Consider the following 14,431-nt stretch of genomic DNA (forward strand, 5'->3'; position numbering starts at 1 on the left):
TATGTTGATAATTTTTGTAACTGCTGAGAACCTCACATGTCAATTTACGGTTAGTTCAGTCAAAAAATATAGCAAAAGCCCCTAAAATAACTAAAACCGGGGGGTACTTATATATGTAGCAATACCAAAACGTGAGCCGATATAGCTCGTCTTCCAACTTGACCTGCTTATTATAGATAATTCTGGAGTGATTTCAAAAGACGGACATGTCTGGATCGACTAAGAATGTACTTTATATGAACTTTATAAGTTCGTTAACTTAACTTAATATACAGTATGCAAAGTTCATATTCGTACACCCCTAAAAAATGAATAAAATCGTTATTAATTCTATATTTTATGGGAAGAAAATTTTAAGAATTACAAAACTAATTTTTAATTTATTCCATCGTGTAGGTATAGATGGCGCCTGTGTGTGCGGCAAAGTTCGTATTCGTACACTTATAAGCACTATACATATATTTGGAGTTTTTAAGGATTTTCAAAGCAAAATACCGCAAATTTTTGTTCTTTTCTTCTTTTGGAATGCCTCTGCTATAGAAATATTTAATAATAACGGTAATTTTATTAAAATTTTTGCATGAATAAAAGGTCGGACGAATAATTGAAATACATAAGAACAAGTAAAAAAGTATCAGTCGGCTTTGCCGACAGAGATATACCCTCAGCCTGTGTATATTGAAACAATTTTTTCCCAAAATACGTATGTATTTAGGGGGTTTTAAAAATTGTGGGCGTTTGAACAGACAAAAATGTTGATTAGGATTAAAGATCAAAAGTTTTGCGGAGGAGATACTAAAAGCAATGGATCGACATTGACCGTTATGGAAGTGGATCTCCAACCGCAACATATGGTGCCACAGGTGGGTTTTACACTCTTCGGGCTGTTTGCTCAAGAAGTATGGACTTACCCCTAAAAAAACTTTTACCATCGTAAATAAGGCAGCGAATGCAAGTTGCTTCAACAAAAATCAAAGTGATATCAGGTCTTTAAGTGAACTTATCCGAAATTTTGTGTGGGAGGTACCGGATAGAGTGGACAAATATAGCCATATTTGAACCTGATCTATATCTGGTAGATATATTAGGATGTGTAAAGTATAGACCAATTCGGCCACTCCCTTCAAGAGTTACCGTACGAACAATTTTTCCGAACATTTTTGAACTTTTGTGGGGGAGGTACCTGAAGGAGTGGACCGATATGGCTTATATTCAATCTTAAACTATGTTTGGACAAAATATTACTAAAACCATATTTTGGACCGAATCAGCAGATCCGTTCGAGAGTTATCGTGCGCTCTAACCACCTTACGCGGTGTCATAGGGGTTGTTTGCAACTTTCATTCTATTTTCTCAGGAAGTATGGACTTGCCCCTGATAAAACTTGTACCGTCGTATGGAGGACAGTGAATACAAGTTGCTAGAACAAAAATCAAAGCGATTCGAGAGATGGCCCTAAACTGAAATTTTCCGAAATTTTGTGTGGGAGGTACCCGAAGGAGTGGACCTATTGATACCATATTGGAACCTCATATTACTCTGGTAGAAAGTTTACACAGTAAAAAGTATGGACCAAATCGGTCACTCCCTTCAAGAGTTATCGTGCGCACAAACTTTCCGAACATTTTCGAACTTTTGTGGAGGAGGTACCGGAAGGAGTGGACCGATGTAGCTCATCTTCGAACTTAAACTAAGTTTGGGCAAAATATTACGAAAGTCAAAATTTGAACCGAATCGGTTCATCCGTTCGAGAGTTATCGTGCGCTCCAGCCAGCAGGACAGACAGACAGACAGACGGACGGACATGGCTAGATCGACTCCAAATTGTCTGAAACACATTTCGTCCAAACATACTTGGGGTCTAAAACCATTGTTTCGATGAGGCACATTTTCATCGTATCAAAGTGTATATACCCTCCTTAGCCTAAAGGCTGAGGGTATAAAAAACATTTTTGGGGCGTTAAACCACCCTCGAACGATTTAAGCGTAAGGTGCTTCTACGGCCTCTTGTTCTTGGGAAGTGAGCTGGGCAGTAGTTTTAAAACATTCTCGCCTACTTCGAACTTGGATTTGTCAATCGCAGACTATTCTTATAGAAATCGCTTGAATATATTTGGTTGATGTCCGCATGTGCTGCCAAACCTGCGGTCAAAAATCCCTCTCAACAATTTTTCTAATAAGTCTGTACTGTGGTACAGAAGCTCTCAACCTTATATCTGCTCGAGGAGAAGAGCCCTTTCTCTCTGTTTCGAGAATACCTGGTAATAGTTTTCCATGCCAGTGCACGCAAATAGCTTTGTTCCTTAAAGTTGTTGCGTGTATTTTTCACGGTTTATTCTCCGTTGTTCACGGATAAAGCTTCTAGAGATCTTATATTTGTAGGGATCCTCTCCGATAACTTCTACTGCAGCCAAAATGATACTAGTAACGTTTCTATAGGATACCTTACAGGGGTGCAGCACCAATGACAATTTCATAGTTACGATTTTCTTGAAGCCACGATTGATTATTTTCGGAACTGATGGTTCTTCAGATTCTGCGATAGGTTTAGCATCAAAACAAGACATAGACCTCATTGAAAATCGATTGAAATATGACAACATTGACATACAATTATCAGAAAAAGAAAATAACAGCATGATTAATCTTAGTCCTGAACTGGTTGACGTGGCATTGTTTGATTCAACGGTGCAAAAAACCGTAAAGAGCGACAAAAATTTCAACAAAGCAAAGATGGAAATTTCTTCAGAAATATTCGATCCAAACTTCCAAAATAATAACTGCCGACATTCCTAGATAAAGGTCTGGCTTAAATAAATGTGGGACTTCTTGTAGTTCAAAAGGTTAAACATTAACTCTGAGTTTCCAGGAGGCGCAAAAGATTGTAAACAACTTGAAAGTTGCGAACTACATAATAGAGCGTTCTTTAAGTAGTCAGCTGTACTCAGATAGCTCCAAAACCACATAATGTCTGACGCTTGAGTAAATTTAAATTAGAACAAAATGTAAAAGACATTTGTTTTCATTACAAATTGATAAAAAAGGAAGAAAACAGGTTTTTAAATATACTCTATTTTCGCCCTAAGGCGTACCTAGTTACGTTTTTCGGGACATTGGCTTTGTTGTCTCGAATTTAGTAATATTTACGTATTTTGTTGTTCAGCAAGAAATGTTAAGAACTGAATAGCCTTTAATTCAATGCTTAATATGGACAAAAGCTTTAACTATTCCAGAGAAATGGGTTGCCGAAGTCGCTAAATAACCAAAAAAAATCGAGATTTTCATAATTTCGAATCCCCAATAGGACGTATTAACACATTCCAATTGTGCTCAAACTTTGACAGTCTTAAAATCTGACCAAACCAAACAATTAATGTGGGTGCAACCTAAAAAAATCCGACAACGTTTTTTTCCCATTGAACAAAAACCAGCCCGCTGCTACAAATTATGACAAAGAAAATATTGAATTTTACATAGAAGAATTGATATTTTATCAAATTTTATATTTTTACATAGTTTAATAATAAAAAATGGTATTACAATATCATATTTTTATACCTTAAACCACACTGTCGTAAGAGGTTTCGATAACATAATAATCTGCTGAAAAAATCGACTTTAAACGATCAACAGTCTTAGTTTAGAACACTTTAAGTACATATTTTTGATGGTTTTTCCAACATTAAATTACAATTTTACGACTTGAATGACGATTTTCGGCCAAAATCTGTTTGCACATTTTGCATATTCTGCATATTTTTGACATATTTTGCATATTTTGCATATTTTTTGCATATTTTTTGCATATTTTTTGCATATTTTTGGCATATTTTTTGCATATTTTTTGCATGTTTTTGATATGACACCAAATAACATAGTAACAGGAAACTGTTGCAAGAAAGAATGACCTTTTGCCAATAAAAGATTTCTTTCTATTCTATTACTTTAAAAATGCTATATCTATATAAAGAAAAATAAAATGTCATTCGTTGGTAATGGCATCAGTTGAGAACGTTGGTAATGGCATCAGTTTTTTTTTTAATGTTTGTCATAACTCGACTTAGGTTTTTTGCAAAGAAAATTTGAAAACACCCACTTTTGCGCCACATTTTTCATATTTTCAACAAAAAAAGCACGGCCACTTTTTAAATATATTACTTTCCCAAACTACTGAACCGATTTTCCTGAAAATTTCGGAGAATATACAGGTAGGGCCCGAGAAAAAGGTTATGTATTTTGTTGAATTTCGGGGGGACGGGGAACCTCCTCTGTGCCCTATTTTTTAAAAAGGCTATTTTAGCAAAACTAACGGTCTTGTCCTTGATAAAGTTAATTTCCGAGGCAATGATGGTTGTGTCTCCAATCCTAGGTTCTCATATGGGGCCTAAAGACCCGATCACGGCCACTGTTTTTAATATGTTATATCTCTGAAAAAACTATGCAGATTTTCCTACAAATTTCAGAGAATGTACCGGGATAATCCTGATGAAAATAGGCTGCGTAGATGTCGAATTTCGAATTTAGATGTTGAATTTCGGCGGAGCGGGTTTTGAAAATTACTTCGATAGACAATGGTGGTTGGGGCACTTATTTGTGGCCTTAAGACCCGACCACGCCCACTTTTTTTAAATATGTTATATATCCAAAACTTCTAAACCGATTTCCATATCATTTTCAGATGATGTACAGGGATGGCCCTTGGTGGGAATAGGCTATATGTTTTGTTGAATTTCGGAGGTGCGGGTTATCCCCTGTGCCCTATTTAGCCATAAGATGACATATTTAGCCATAAGACCCGAACACTCCCACTTTCTTAAATAGGTTTCAAATCAATGTAAATACCAGATGTTATGCATAACGAAGCTTTGGTCTTATTGGAAAGCAAGTGTTCAAAATAGAAGACAACATATCGATAGGTATAGCTTTATCAAATATATAAGATACATTATACGAAGGTGGAAGGACCAAACAGTCGGCCATTAAGTTGCCACAGGAAATTCATTTGAATGAAGGGCACATATACAATATTAAATAGAAGTTATTATCTGGAACGAATGTACGACGACACATACAAATTCTCTAGAACCTCTAGATCGATTCTTGAAGGATTAAAGAAGCAATTCACATTTAGATATCAGACAAACACTACCAGTTATACTATTCCAGCATGCTGAAATAAATGATTGCCTCAAGCCATCACTTTCTTGGCGGTATGTTAAAATTGCATATCGACGATAACATTTCTGAAGATTTTTTATTTATAGACTCTTGCAGATCCCGACAAATTAGCGATGCAAGACGTAGGGGATGAATGATACCAAGCAACGATCTTGACCGGCTTTAACATGGCAAAGCCCAGGATTTATCTTGGTCCCTCTTTCATCTCAAGTGGACACTGACCTCCCCGTGGTGTCACTTGGTTAACTGCCTTTAACACCCGTTAAAGGTAGTGAGCTAACATGTGCCGCGCGTTCACCCATAAGAACGTTAAAAACTTGGGTTTGGGCGTCGGGTTAGTAACCCTCCCCTAGAAAAAAACATCCTACTATGAAAAAACGAAAGAAAAGAAAAACAAACCCCTCTAAAGTTGACGAACCCCGCAAACGTTTTAAGGACCATGATCTGCGAATCTGCACCTGGAATGTTCGCACTCTTTATAGAGAAGGTGCAGTCTTCGCATTGGCAGACGTACTTGAAAAGTACAAGGCCGATATTACAGCCATACAGGAAATACGATGGATTGGGGAAGGCGTCACAACAACACCTAAAGGTAGGGTTTTGGGTAGGGAAATCCCGCACCGGGAATTCCCGGGAATTCTCGGTTTTTTGGTTACGGGATTTTCCCGGGAAACAAAATCATATTTCCCGGGAAATCGGGAAATATCTTTTTACATTTATCACAACTAATATTGAATTATATCATAGGATCAGAATTCGATTCGATTTTACAGAATAAATAAATTACAAAAGATTTGGAAATAACTTTAATCTACAAAAGTGTTTTCAGGGAAAAAGTTATAAGAGCCGCACAAAAAACGTGGACTATAACGACGGATTTTTATTAAGTGCGACAGAATATTTTCTATTTTAAAGCCCCTTTTTAATAAGATGGTCCGGCTGGCTGGCTGGTGAGCACGATAACTCTCGAACAAAGCCACCGATTAGGTCAAAAATTTGGCATTCGAGATTTTTTTTCACACTTAGTTTAAGTTCGAAGATGGACCATATCGGTGGTCCACTACTTCCGGTACCTTTCCCACAAAAGCTCAACAATTATCGCTAAAATGGTGCGCACGACAACTCTCGAAGGGAACAACCGAATCGGTCATAATTTTGCATATGGGAATATTAGTTCCAGTCATAGAACGGATTCCACACAAAATTCGGAAAAAGTGAAGTTTAAAAGCTCCTTTCGGATCGATTTGAAATTTTTAGAGCAGTTTGTCTTTACGGCCCCCTTTACGAAGGTACACATTTTGTCGGGGGGCAAGTCCATACTTCCTGATATAATGCCTTAAAAGCTCCACGAAATCTTGACGGCAACAACTAAAATGGAAATTGGCAAGATTACTCCCGCAGGAAGTTTCTGACTGGTCCAAACTTTGCGCATCATATTATTTCATCTAATCATGTATCAGATTGGAATATAGACTATATCGATCCAGCCCTTCGGGTACCTCCAACACAAAATTTAGGAAAAGTGCACATTAACAGCTCATCTCGATTTTTTTTAATTCTATCCAAATAGCTCTACTTGAAGGCCCTGTTACGACGGCGCAACTTGTTTTGGGAGGGCAATTCCACTCTTCCTGAGTTAAAGGCCCAAAATCTCAAAGAAAGCCTACCGGTACCAACTACATTAGGTAGTTCGTATGATAACCGTCGAAGGGAGAAATCTAACATACTCCCTCTTTTAAGTGTTTGGCAATATGTTTTGTGTGCGGCCCTAGTTAAAACGGTACAATTTTTTTTCGGGGCAAATCCATACTTCCTAAGAAATTGGCTCAAAAACTCAAAAAGGCCCTGGAAACGTCAGAAATATTTTGTTTGCTTATTTTCTTTAGGCCCGAGGCTGAGGGCATATCTCTGTCGGCACTGCTGACTGATATTTTCTTACTTAATTCAAGCAATCTTAAGCATAAGAATAAAACATACGATTTTCGAGGTCCATAAAATTGGAATTTCTGATCAATCATTTCATTGTTTGAGCCAAATCACTTTCCATCGAGCGATTTCCTTAGTATTGAATATTGGAAATGATCAATGTGGGCAAAATTCGGGCAACATGGTGTATTTTTATATATTTTTTCGTTTTTAATAGATAGAGCGAAAACGTGTTATGCATTTTTGAGCCCGCAACTCTTTGCAAATATTGTATTTTATATAAGTTACTATGGGAAGATAAAAAATCACGGAAGTATTGATGCACTCTCGTATTTTAAAATTTCCCGGGAATTCCCGGATTCCCGGGAATGGCGATTTTATGATTCCCGTTTCCCGGGAATGATAAAAACCGGGAAAACCCAAAACCCTACCTAAAGGTGACGCACTGTATTATAGCTGCCATGACGTAAAGCATGAGTTTGGTTGCGGATTTGTAGTTAGTCGGAGACTAAAACATCTGGTATCCAGCTTCACTCCAGTGAATGAAAGACTTGCTGCAATTCGAATAAAAGCTAAATTCTTCAACATCAGCTTTATTTGCGCTCATGCTCCCACTGAAGAAAAGGACGAACAGACCAAAGATATATTTTACGAGCGCTTAGAAGAAACATATGACCGTTGCCCTGCCCATGACATTAAAGTCATTCTAGGCGATTTTAATGCCAAAATTGGAAAGGAGAATATCTTTGGCCCAACAGTCGGGAAATTCAGTCTCCACAGTGAAACATCTGACAATGGTATGATGCTGATAGACTTTGCAGCTGCAAAAACATGGTAGTTAGCAGTACCAGATTTAATGATCTCGATATTCATAAGGGCACCTGGCTGTCTCCAGATCAAAGAACAAGTAATCAAATTGATCATGTTGTAATAGATGGAAGACATTCATCCAGCGTATTGGGTGTACGATCGCTCCGAGGTGCAAACATTGATTCGGACCACTACCTTGTTGCAGCAAAGGTACGTACGCGTCTAAACGTTGCAAATAAAGCACGAACAGACACAACGCGGAAGTTGGACATTGATAGGCTGCAAACACAACAGATAGCCACAGCATATTCCACTCAACTAGCCCAATTGCTTAACGCGAGCACTCCTTGTCCCGATAACATAACAACACAATGGCAAAATATTGCCCACTCAATGCAAACAGCCGCAAAATCCATACTTGGATTCCAGAGACCTCCACAAAGGAATTCATGGTATGACCAGGAGTGTCGTGCTGCTACCGAAGAGAAAAATGCGGCATATACAGCTTCATTGCAATCAGTAGCAAAGGGTAGCGCGCGAGTGTGATATCGGGAGAAAAGGAGAGAAGAGAAACGTCTTTTCCGCAAGAAAAAGAGAGAAATTGAAAAGCGGGAGTGTGAAAAAATCGAGATGTACAGGAGCCAGAATGAAGTCCGAAAATTCTACCAAAGAGTGAAACATCAAACAGATGGCTTTGGTACAGGCACATCCTCCTGTAGAGACCAGCAAGGTAATCTGGTAACAGATACAGATAGCGTGCTCAGGATATGGAAGGAACATTTCTCCAATCTGCTGGTATCCAATAGTAGCGAAGACGATGATACCACAGATCCAATTCCAGAAGATGGTATAGAATGTATACCGCCCGGCCAAGATGAGGTAAAAACAGCAATCAACCGCCTGAAGGATAATAAAGCAGCAGGAGCCGATGGCTTACCAGCCGATCTGTTTAAAACCGGAGGCGACGCGCTGATAAGGTGTATGCATCAACTAGTTAGCACCATCTGGCAGGAAGAACGCGTACCCGACGATTGGAACCTGAGCATCCTATGTCCCGTCCACAAGAAAGGAGATAAGACTGTATGCTCAAACTATAGCGGCATAAGTCTTCTCCCTATTGCCTATAAGATAGTGTCAGGGATATTGTGCGAACGACTAAAGCCAATGGTCAACGAAATAATTGGACCATACCAATGTGGCTTTAGACCTGGCAAGTCCACCATTGACCAGATATTTACCCTGCGGCAAATCCTAGAGAAGACCCAAGAGATACAGATGGACATATTTCACCTTTTTGTCAAATATAAAGCAGCATTCGACAGTCCCCTCCGATCAAAGTTATTCCACGCAATGTCTGAATTTGGTATCCCCGCAAAACTCATCCGGCTTTGTAAGATGACTTTAACTGATACTAGGTCCTCAGTTAAAATTGGAAAGAACCTCTCCGAAGAATTTTGTACCAAAAGAGGTTTCAGACAAGGAGACAGCCTTTCGTGTGACCTATTCAACATTTTGCTGGAAAAGGTAATACGAGATGCAAATGTCAAAAGAAATGGCACAATTTACACCAATAGCCACATGTTACTTGCCTATGCTGATGACATAGACATCATGGGACGATCAGTAAAGGAAGTAACTGATACCTTTAGGAAGGTCGAAGCAGAATCTGCGAAAGTGGGTCTGGCGGTGTCGACGCGCAAAGCGTCCATAGAGCTCGGACCAACTGTGGAAGTTGGTACCTACAATTTTGAGGTAGTTAAAGACTTCGTCTACCTCGGCACTGCCATAAACACAACAAACAACATCAGTTGTGAAATAAGAAGAAGAATTGTATTGGCCAACAGATGCTACTATGGTCTAAGTAAGCAATTTAAAAACAAAGCCACATCTCGTCAAACAAAAATAACACTATACAAAACGCTGATACTACCCGTGCTAATGTATGGCTCCGAAGCATGGGTACTTGCGCAAGCAGATAAGGCAGCATCTACGGGCCGATTTGCGTTGACGGTGAATATCGACGTCGTATGAACCACGAGCTATACAAGCTATACAAAGACATGAATATAGTTAAACGTATCGAGATGAAACGATTGCGTTGGCTAGGCCATATCATGAGAATGGGCGATGATGAACCCGCTAAAAAGGCGTATGAATACATGCCACATGGCGGTGCACGCAGAATCGGCAGGCCTAAGCTTCGATGGAGCAAACTAGTGGATGAAGAAATGGAAAGGCGCGGTATTCCAAAAAGTAAAGCGAAAAACAGAGAGGAATGGAGATCTTTTCTTAGTTCGGTCTATGGAACAAATGTTCTGTAATGGGCCAACTAAGTAAGTAAGTAAGACAAAAATATAATCGACTTAAGAAAAGGTAACATTAAACTGTTTCAAGGTCCAGCAAAGCTTTTTGTGCGGAAGCTTTTTTTATAGAATCACTTTATAATTAAGATTTTATGTAATATTAGGTAAAAACTCATCAAAATATCATACAGGGATACGATAAACAAGTCATAACCCTAATGAACACAACGCAAGTAATCCGAGTCAAATATCAGTCAATTACATCTTCCCGTCCTTCAGTCTCTCCATAACCGTTCTGTGAGGCATGGTGGTGCCAAAGTTTTTCGCCAATTTACACCCAATGTGTTCTTCTTTGGCACGGCGGCGCCGAAGTTTTTCGGCAATTTACACACATACGACCCGAATGCATAGAAAGAGCGTACGAAAGAGAGATTATATTTTGATTTGTTTTTGTTTTGTAGCGTGCGTGCATAAAAACACACTAACACAAAATCATAAGTTGCCAATAGTTTGAATACATTCACATTTTGGTCTGTTCTCTTCTTGGTCACCCATGATTTACACACACACGATCCGAATTCAATGAAAGAGCGTACAAAAGAGAACAAATGTTTTATTTCTTTTTCACTGTCATAGGTTGCTAATAATCACATTATGGCCTGCTCCCTTCTGGGTCACTCATGTTTTAGGACCAACATTTCGATGTACTACATGATTTTTGGTCAAAACAAATTTATAATAACCCCTCACATGGTAGTGCAGGGTATAAATAGGAACCAAATAATCTCCTACACAATATTACATCCACTTCCAACGTCACTTGTTTTTGTGATACACCGGTGTGCGTATAACTATTGTCGTAACTTATACGTAATGGGAGGTAAGTCTTAAATTTAATTACTTTATCTCTCTTTTCAAAATACTCTGCAGTTGAACAAAAAAACACATCACAATTCTAAACTAAGTCAAGTACTTCAATGGACCTCATTAAGAGCGGCATTACAACAAAATTTGCCACCACCATTCCACAAAGAAGAGCAATTTTCAAAACTACAGTGAATTAAATAAAAGTCATAAGGTGGCTAGCGGGTTGCTTGCTCCCACTAATTGGGACGGGGAAACGATGAAAATAAATTGGTATAACATACAACACAATTCAATTACCTTGAAAAGCAGCTTCCATAGTAATTTCCGCTTCGGCACTTTTGGCCGTTGCCAAAATAGTCACCAAAATAAAACCGTGCATCAGCATGTTATTATCCTTTCTGCTTCTTTTTGTTGCTGTCCCCGCCATTATAATGTTTTGTCAATGCTTGACGACAAAATGACAAGTGTCGGTGTCACAGTGTAGAAAATAATGTAGTTGAACGTAGGAGAGGGGGCAGGGCGTAATGGGGTTTTCTAGAGTGTTAATGACAGCCGTCGCAATAATGATGTTAATGTCGCCAGTTTATAATATTTCCAGAGGCTGTTTATGTATACCAGACCCTGTCTACCGGTCTCTGTTTTGTTCTTGTGAGAGATGCTTTGCTTTCAGATATAAGGCAAATTGTTGGAGGGCACTGTTGTTGTTCTTGTTGTGTTAAGAGTCCAAATAAATGTGATGGCGCCTATGATGGTGGTGTGTGTGTGTGTGTGTGTACAAGCAAATCCTTGTTATAGGAATTGAGTTAAGAATTGAAAGGATAACGTCAGAGTCTATACAATGTGGTTTGTTGTTGTTCGTGGTGGTGTAGATGATGATGATGATGACGATGTTGCTTGTAATGCTGCTGCTTCTCTTGTTGTTGGTGTCGTCGTTGTTGTTGATATGTTGGCTCGCTTGCAACAGGCAATGAGAGCTGTTAGAATGATTGATGTAGTTGTGCAGTGATGGCTCTTGTTATCGTTCTATGCAACTTTTTGTGCAATTGCAATCGTTTGTCGTAATGCGAAGTATGTTGAGTAGTGGTAGGTTGTAGATGCAGAGGTTTGTAGCTGGGTTTGATATGATTCTGTGCCTGTTTTACCCTGTATGTGAGTGAATAAATGAATTGCTAGCTGACTGGATGGCTGGCTGGCTGCTTGGTTGAGTGTTTTCACTTGAAATGATATTTTTTCTGGTTGTCTCTTTTTTCTTATTTTTTTTTCCTCAAATGTGGGAGCCTATGAAGTTGTTGCTGCTGTTGGTTGTATGGTAATATGGTTTGGTCGTTGTTGTTGTTGTCGCTTTTGCTGCCAAACGAAATGTTGTGATAATTGCTGATAACGTTGATTTTGTTGTGTCGCTATGTTGCTGTGTCACTATGTTTTTGAGCTCATTCGTTATGTTGTGTTCTTGATGAGATGTATGGCTGTGTGTCAGTGGAACTTTTGTTGTTATGCTGCCGTTGACACGTATCTGTGACTAAGTTCCGGATGTGATGTATGGCTGGCTGGCTGTTGTCCTTATGATTACAAAGTAGGCAGCACCAGTAGCAAAATAAGCATTAAAACTGTCGAGGTTTTCTGTGTCAATTGCGGGATATATTATCGTCTGTGTGGCCACCAGAACTGAATATCAAAAACAAACTTTTTTGCTTCTAGGTTCTCTTTCACTTGGCAATTACATGTGTATGCTGAAGGAGAGAAAATTTTGTAATTTTTTGCTATTTCCAATTATTTGTTGTGGACTAGTTCTCCCTATTTCTCTCTCGCTCTCTTACTTTGTTGTTGCTGATAAGTTTAATGATGTTGCTATTTTTTTTTTTTTTTTTTTTTTGCCTTGGCTATTTATTGTTTCCTTTTAAAACCCAGCACAGGCCTTGGTTCAATGCAGCCGCTGCTGTTGTTGTTGTTGTTTTTATTATTGCCAGCTTGTTTTTTGTATTTTTGTTTCCTCAGCTCAACAAATAAAATAAGTTGAAACAAAAACAAAAAATGAACTTTTTCCTCTTAATCCACAAAAGACATGCCTCAAAGGCCAAAAGGAAATCTGTAAAGACAACAAGAAGAAGAACAAAAACAGTGAACATAAATATGCTGGAAGAGATACAGTCGCTAAAACACAATAAAGTACTATAATGCCATTGTTATTGTTGTTGTTTGTTTTTTTTTGTTTTAGTTTCCCTCAATTTTACACCGTTCAACAACTACAACAACAAGGATAAGGGTTACAATTCAAGACTTTAAGAATTTTTGTTTTAGCTATGACAAATAATATCACGCACACACACGTTCATAGATACAAAAGGATATTTTCAAAGGATATTTTCAAATTTCTCATTTTTATTTTGCTTTTGTTTTATTATTTTTATTATTTTGTTTTTACACTTCGTTTACGTTGTCTTATTCAATTAAATAGAAAGCAACCCTTTAAATTGTCCAGCTAAATATGAAGGTCAAGTTAGATTTTGTTTTCTGAGTTAGTTGTTAGTGCCTAAAAAGGATTCATTAGACCTTTTCTTAAAAGATTTAAATATAATTGGATAGCACAGACTAGAACACGCGCAGTTTTTTTTTCTTTTTTGTTAGTTAAGATATATAAATGGTTTAATGACGCGAATGTAATTTTATATATTTTTTATAGCTGCCAAGAACGGAGACACGTGCTCGGTATTGACTTTATCTTTGCAAAAATATCTTACAAAATAATATATTTTTAAGCAATTAGCAGCAGTTGTAACTTTCTAGCTACTACAAAACTAATAACCCCTCACCTTAAGGGGGGAATGTCATAATTAATTACCACATAAAAAGTCAACTCAAAAACAACACGGTGCGCCTTAACTAATTTTAAATGAAAAGTGCTTACACCTGGGAAGTTTTTGCAGATTCTGAAACTACAATGTTCATAGATGAGAAAAATCAAGAAACAAAAAAAAAATCGCCGGAGGGATTTTCAAATAAATCGCGATTTAAGTTCACATTTTTAGGGGTTGTTTAGGGTTTCACAATTTTGTTTGTAAACCGCGAGTCCTATGTAAATGGGCCTCAAGAAAATGTTGTAGCTATGAAAATTCTCCACAAGATTGACCTTTATGATATTTTCGTAGGTTTTACCGTTTTTGAGATATAGAAGTTCAAATTGAGACAATGCACTGACTGTATCGCCTCCTTATAAAACAATATCATGCTCAGTGCGCCTTAACTAACTTTTGATGAAAACCGCTTACACATGGGAAGATTTCGCGGATTCTGAAACAGCAATGTTCATAGATAAGAAAAATGAAAAAAAAACTGAAAAAATCGCTGGA

General features: G+C 38.0%; 1 protein-coding gene across 1 annotated transcript in view; it reads right to left on the reverse strand.

Annotated features, from left to right (window-relative positions):
• SP2353 (EGF like, fibronectin type III and laminin G domains protein pikachurin) overlaps positions 1–13,116 on the reverse strand; it is a 143,205-nt gene extending 130,089 nt beyond the window's left edge. Inside the window, exon 1 of the mRNA XM_073956954.1 lies at positions 11,382–13,116. Coding sequence (XP_073813055.1) covers positions 11,382–11,511 — 130 coding nt within the window. The 5' untranslated portion in view covers positions 11,512–13,116. The remainder of the gene's footprint in view (positions 1–11,381) is intronic.
• Between the last annotated feature and the right edge of the window lie 1,315 nt (positions 13,117–14,431).

This window comes from Musca autumnalis, unplaced genomic scaffold (assembly GCF_047663935.1).
Source record: "Musca autumnalis isolate F117 unplaced genomic scaffold, ASM4766393v1 scaffold_5, whole genome shotgun sequence".
Classification (NCBI taxonomy): Eukaryota; Metazoa; Arthropoda; class Insecta; order Diptera; family Muscidae; genus Musca; species Musca autumnalis.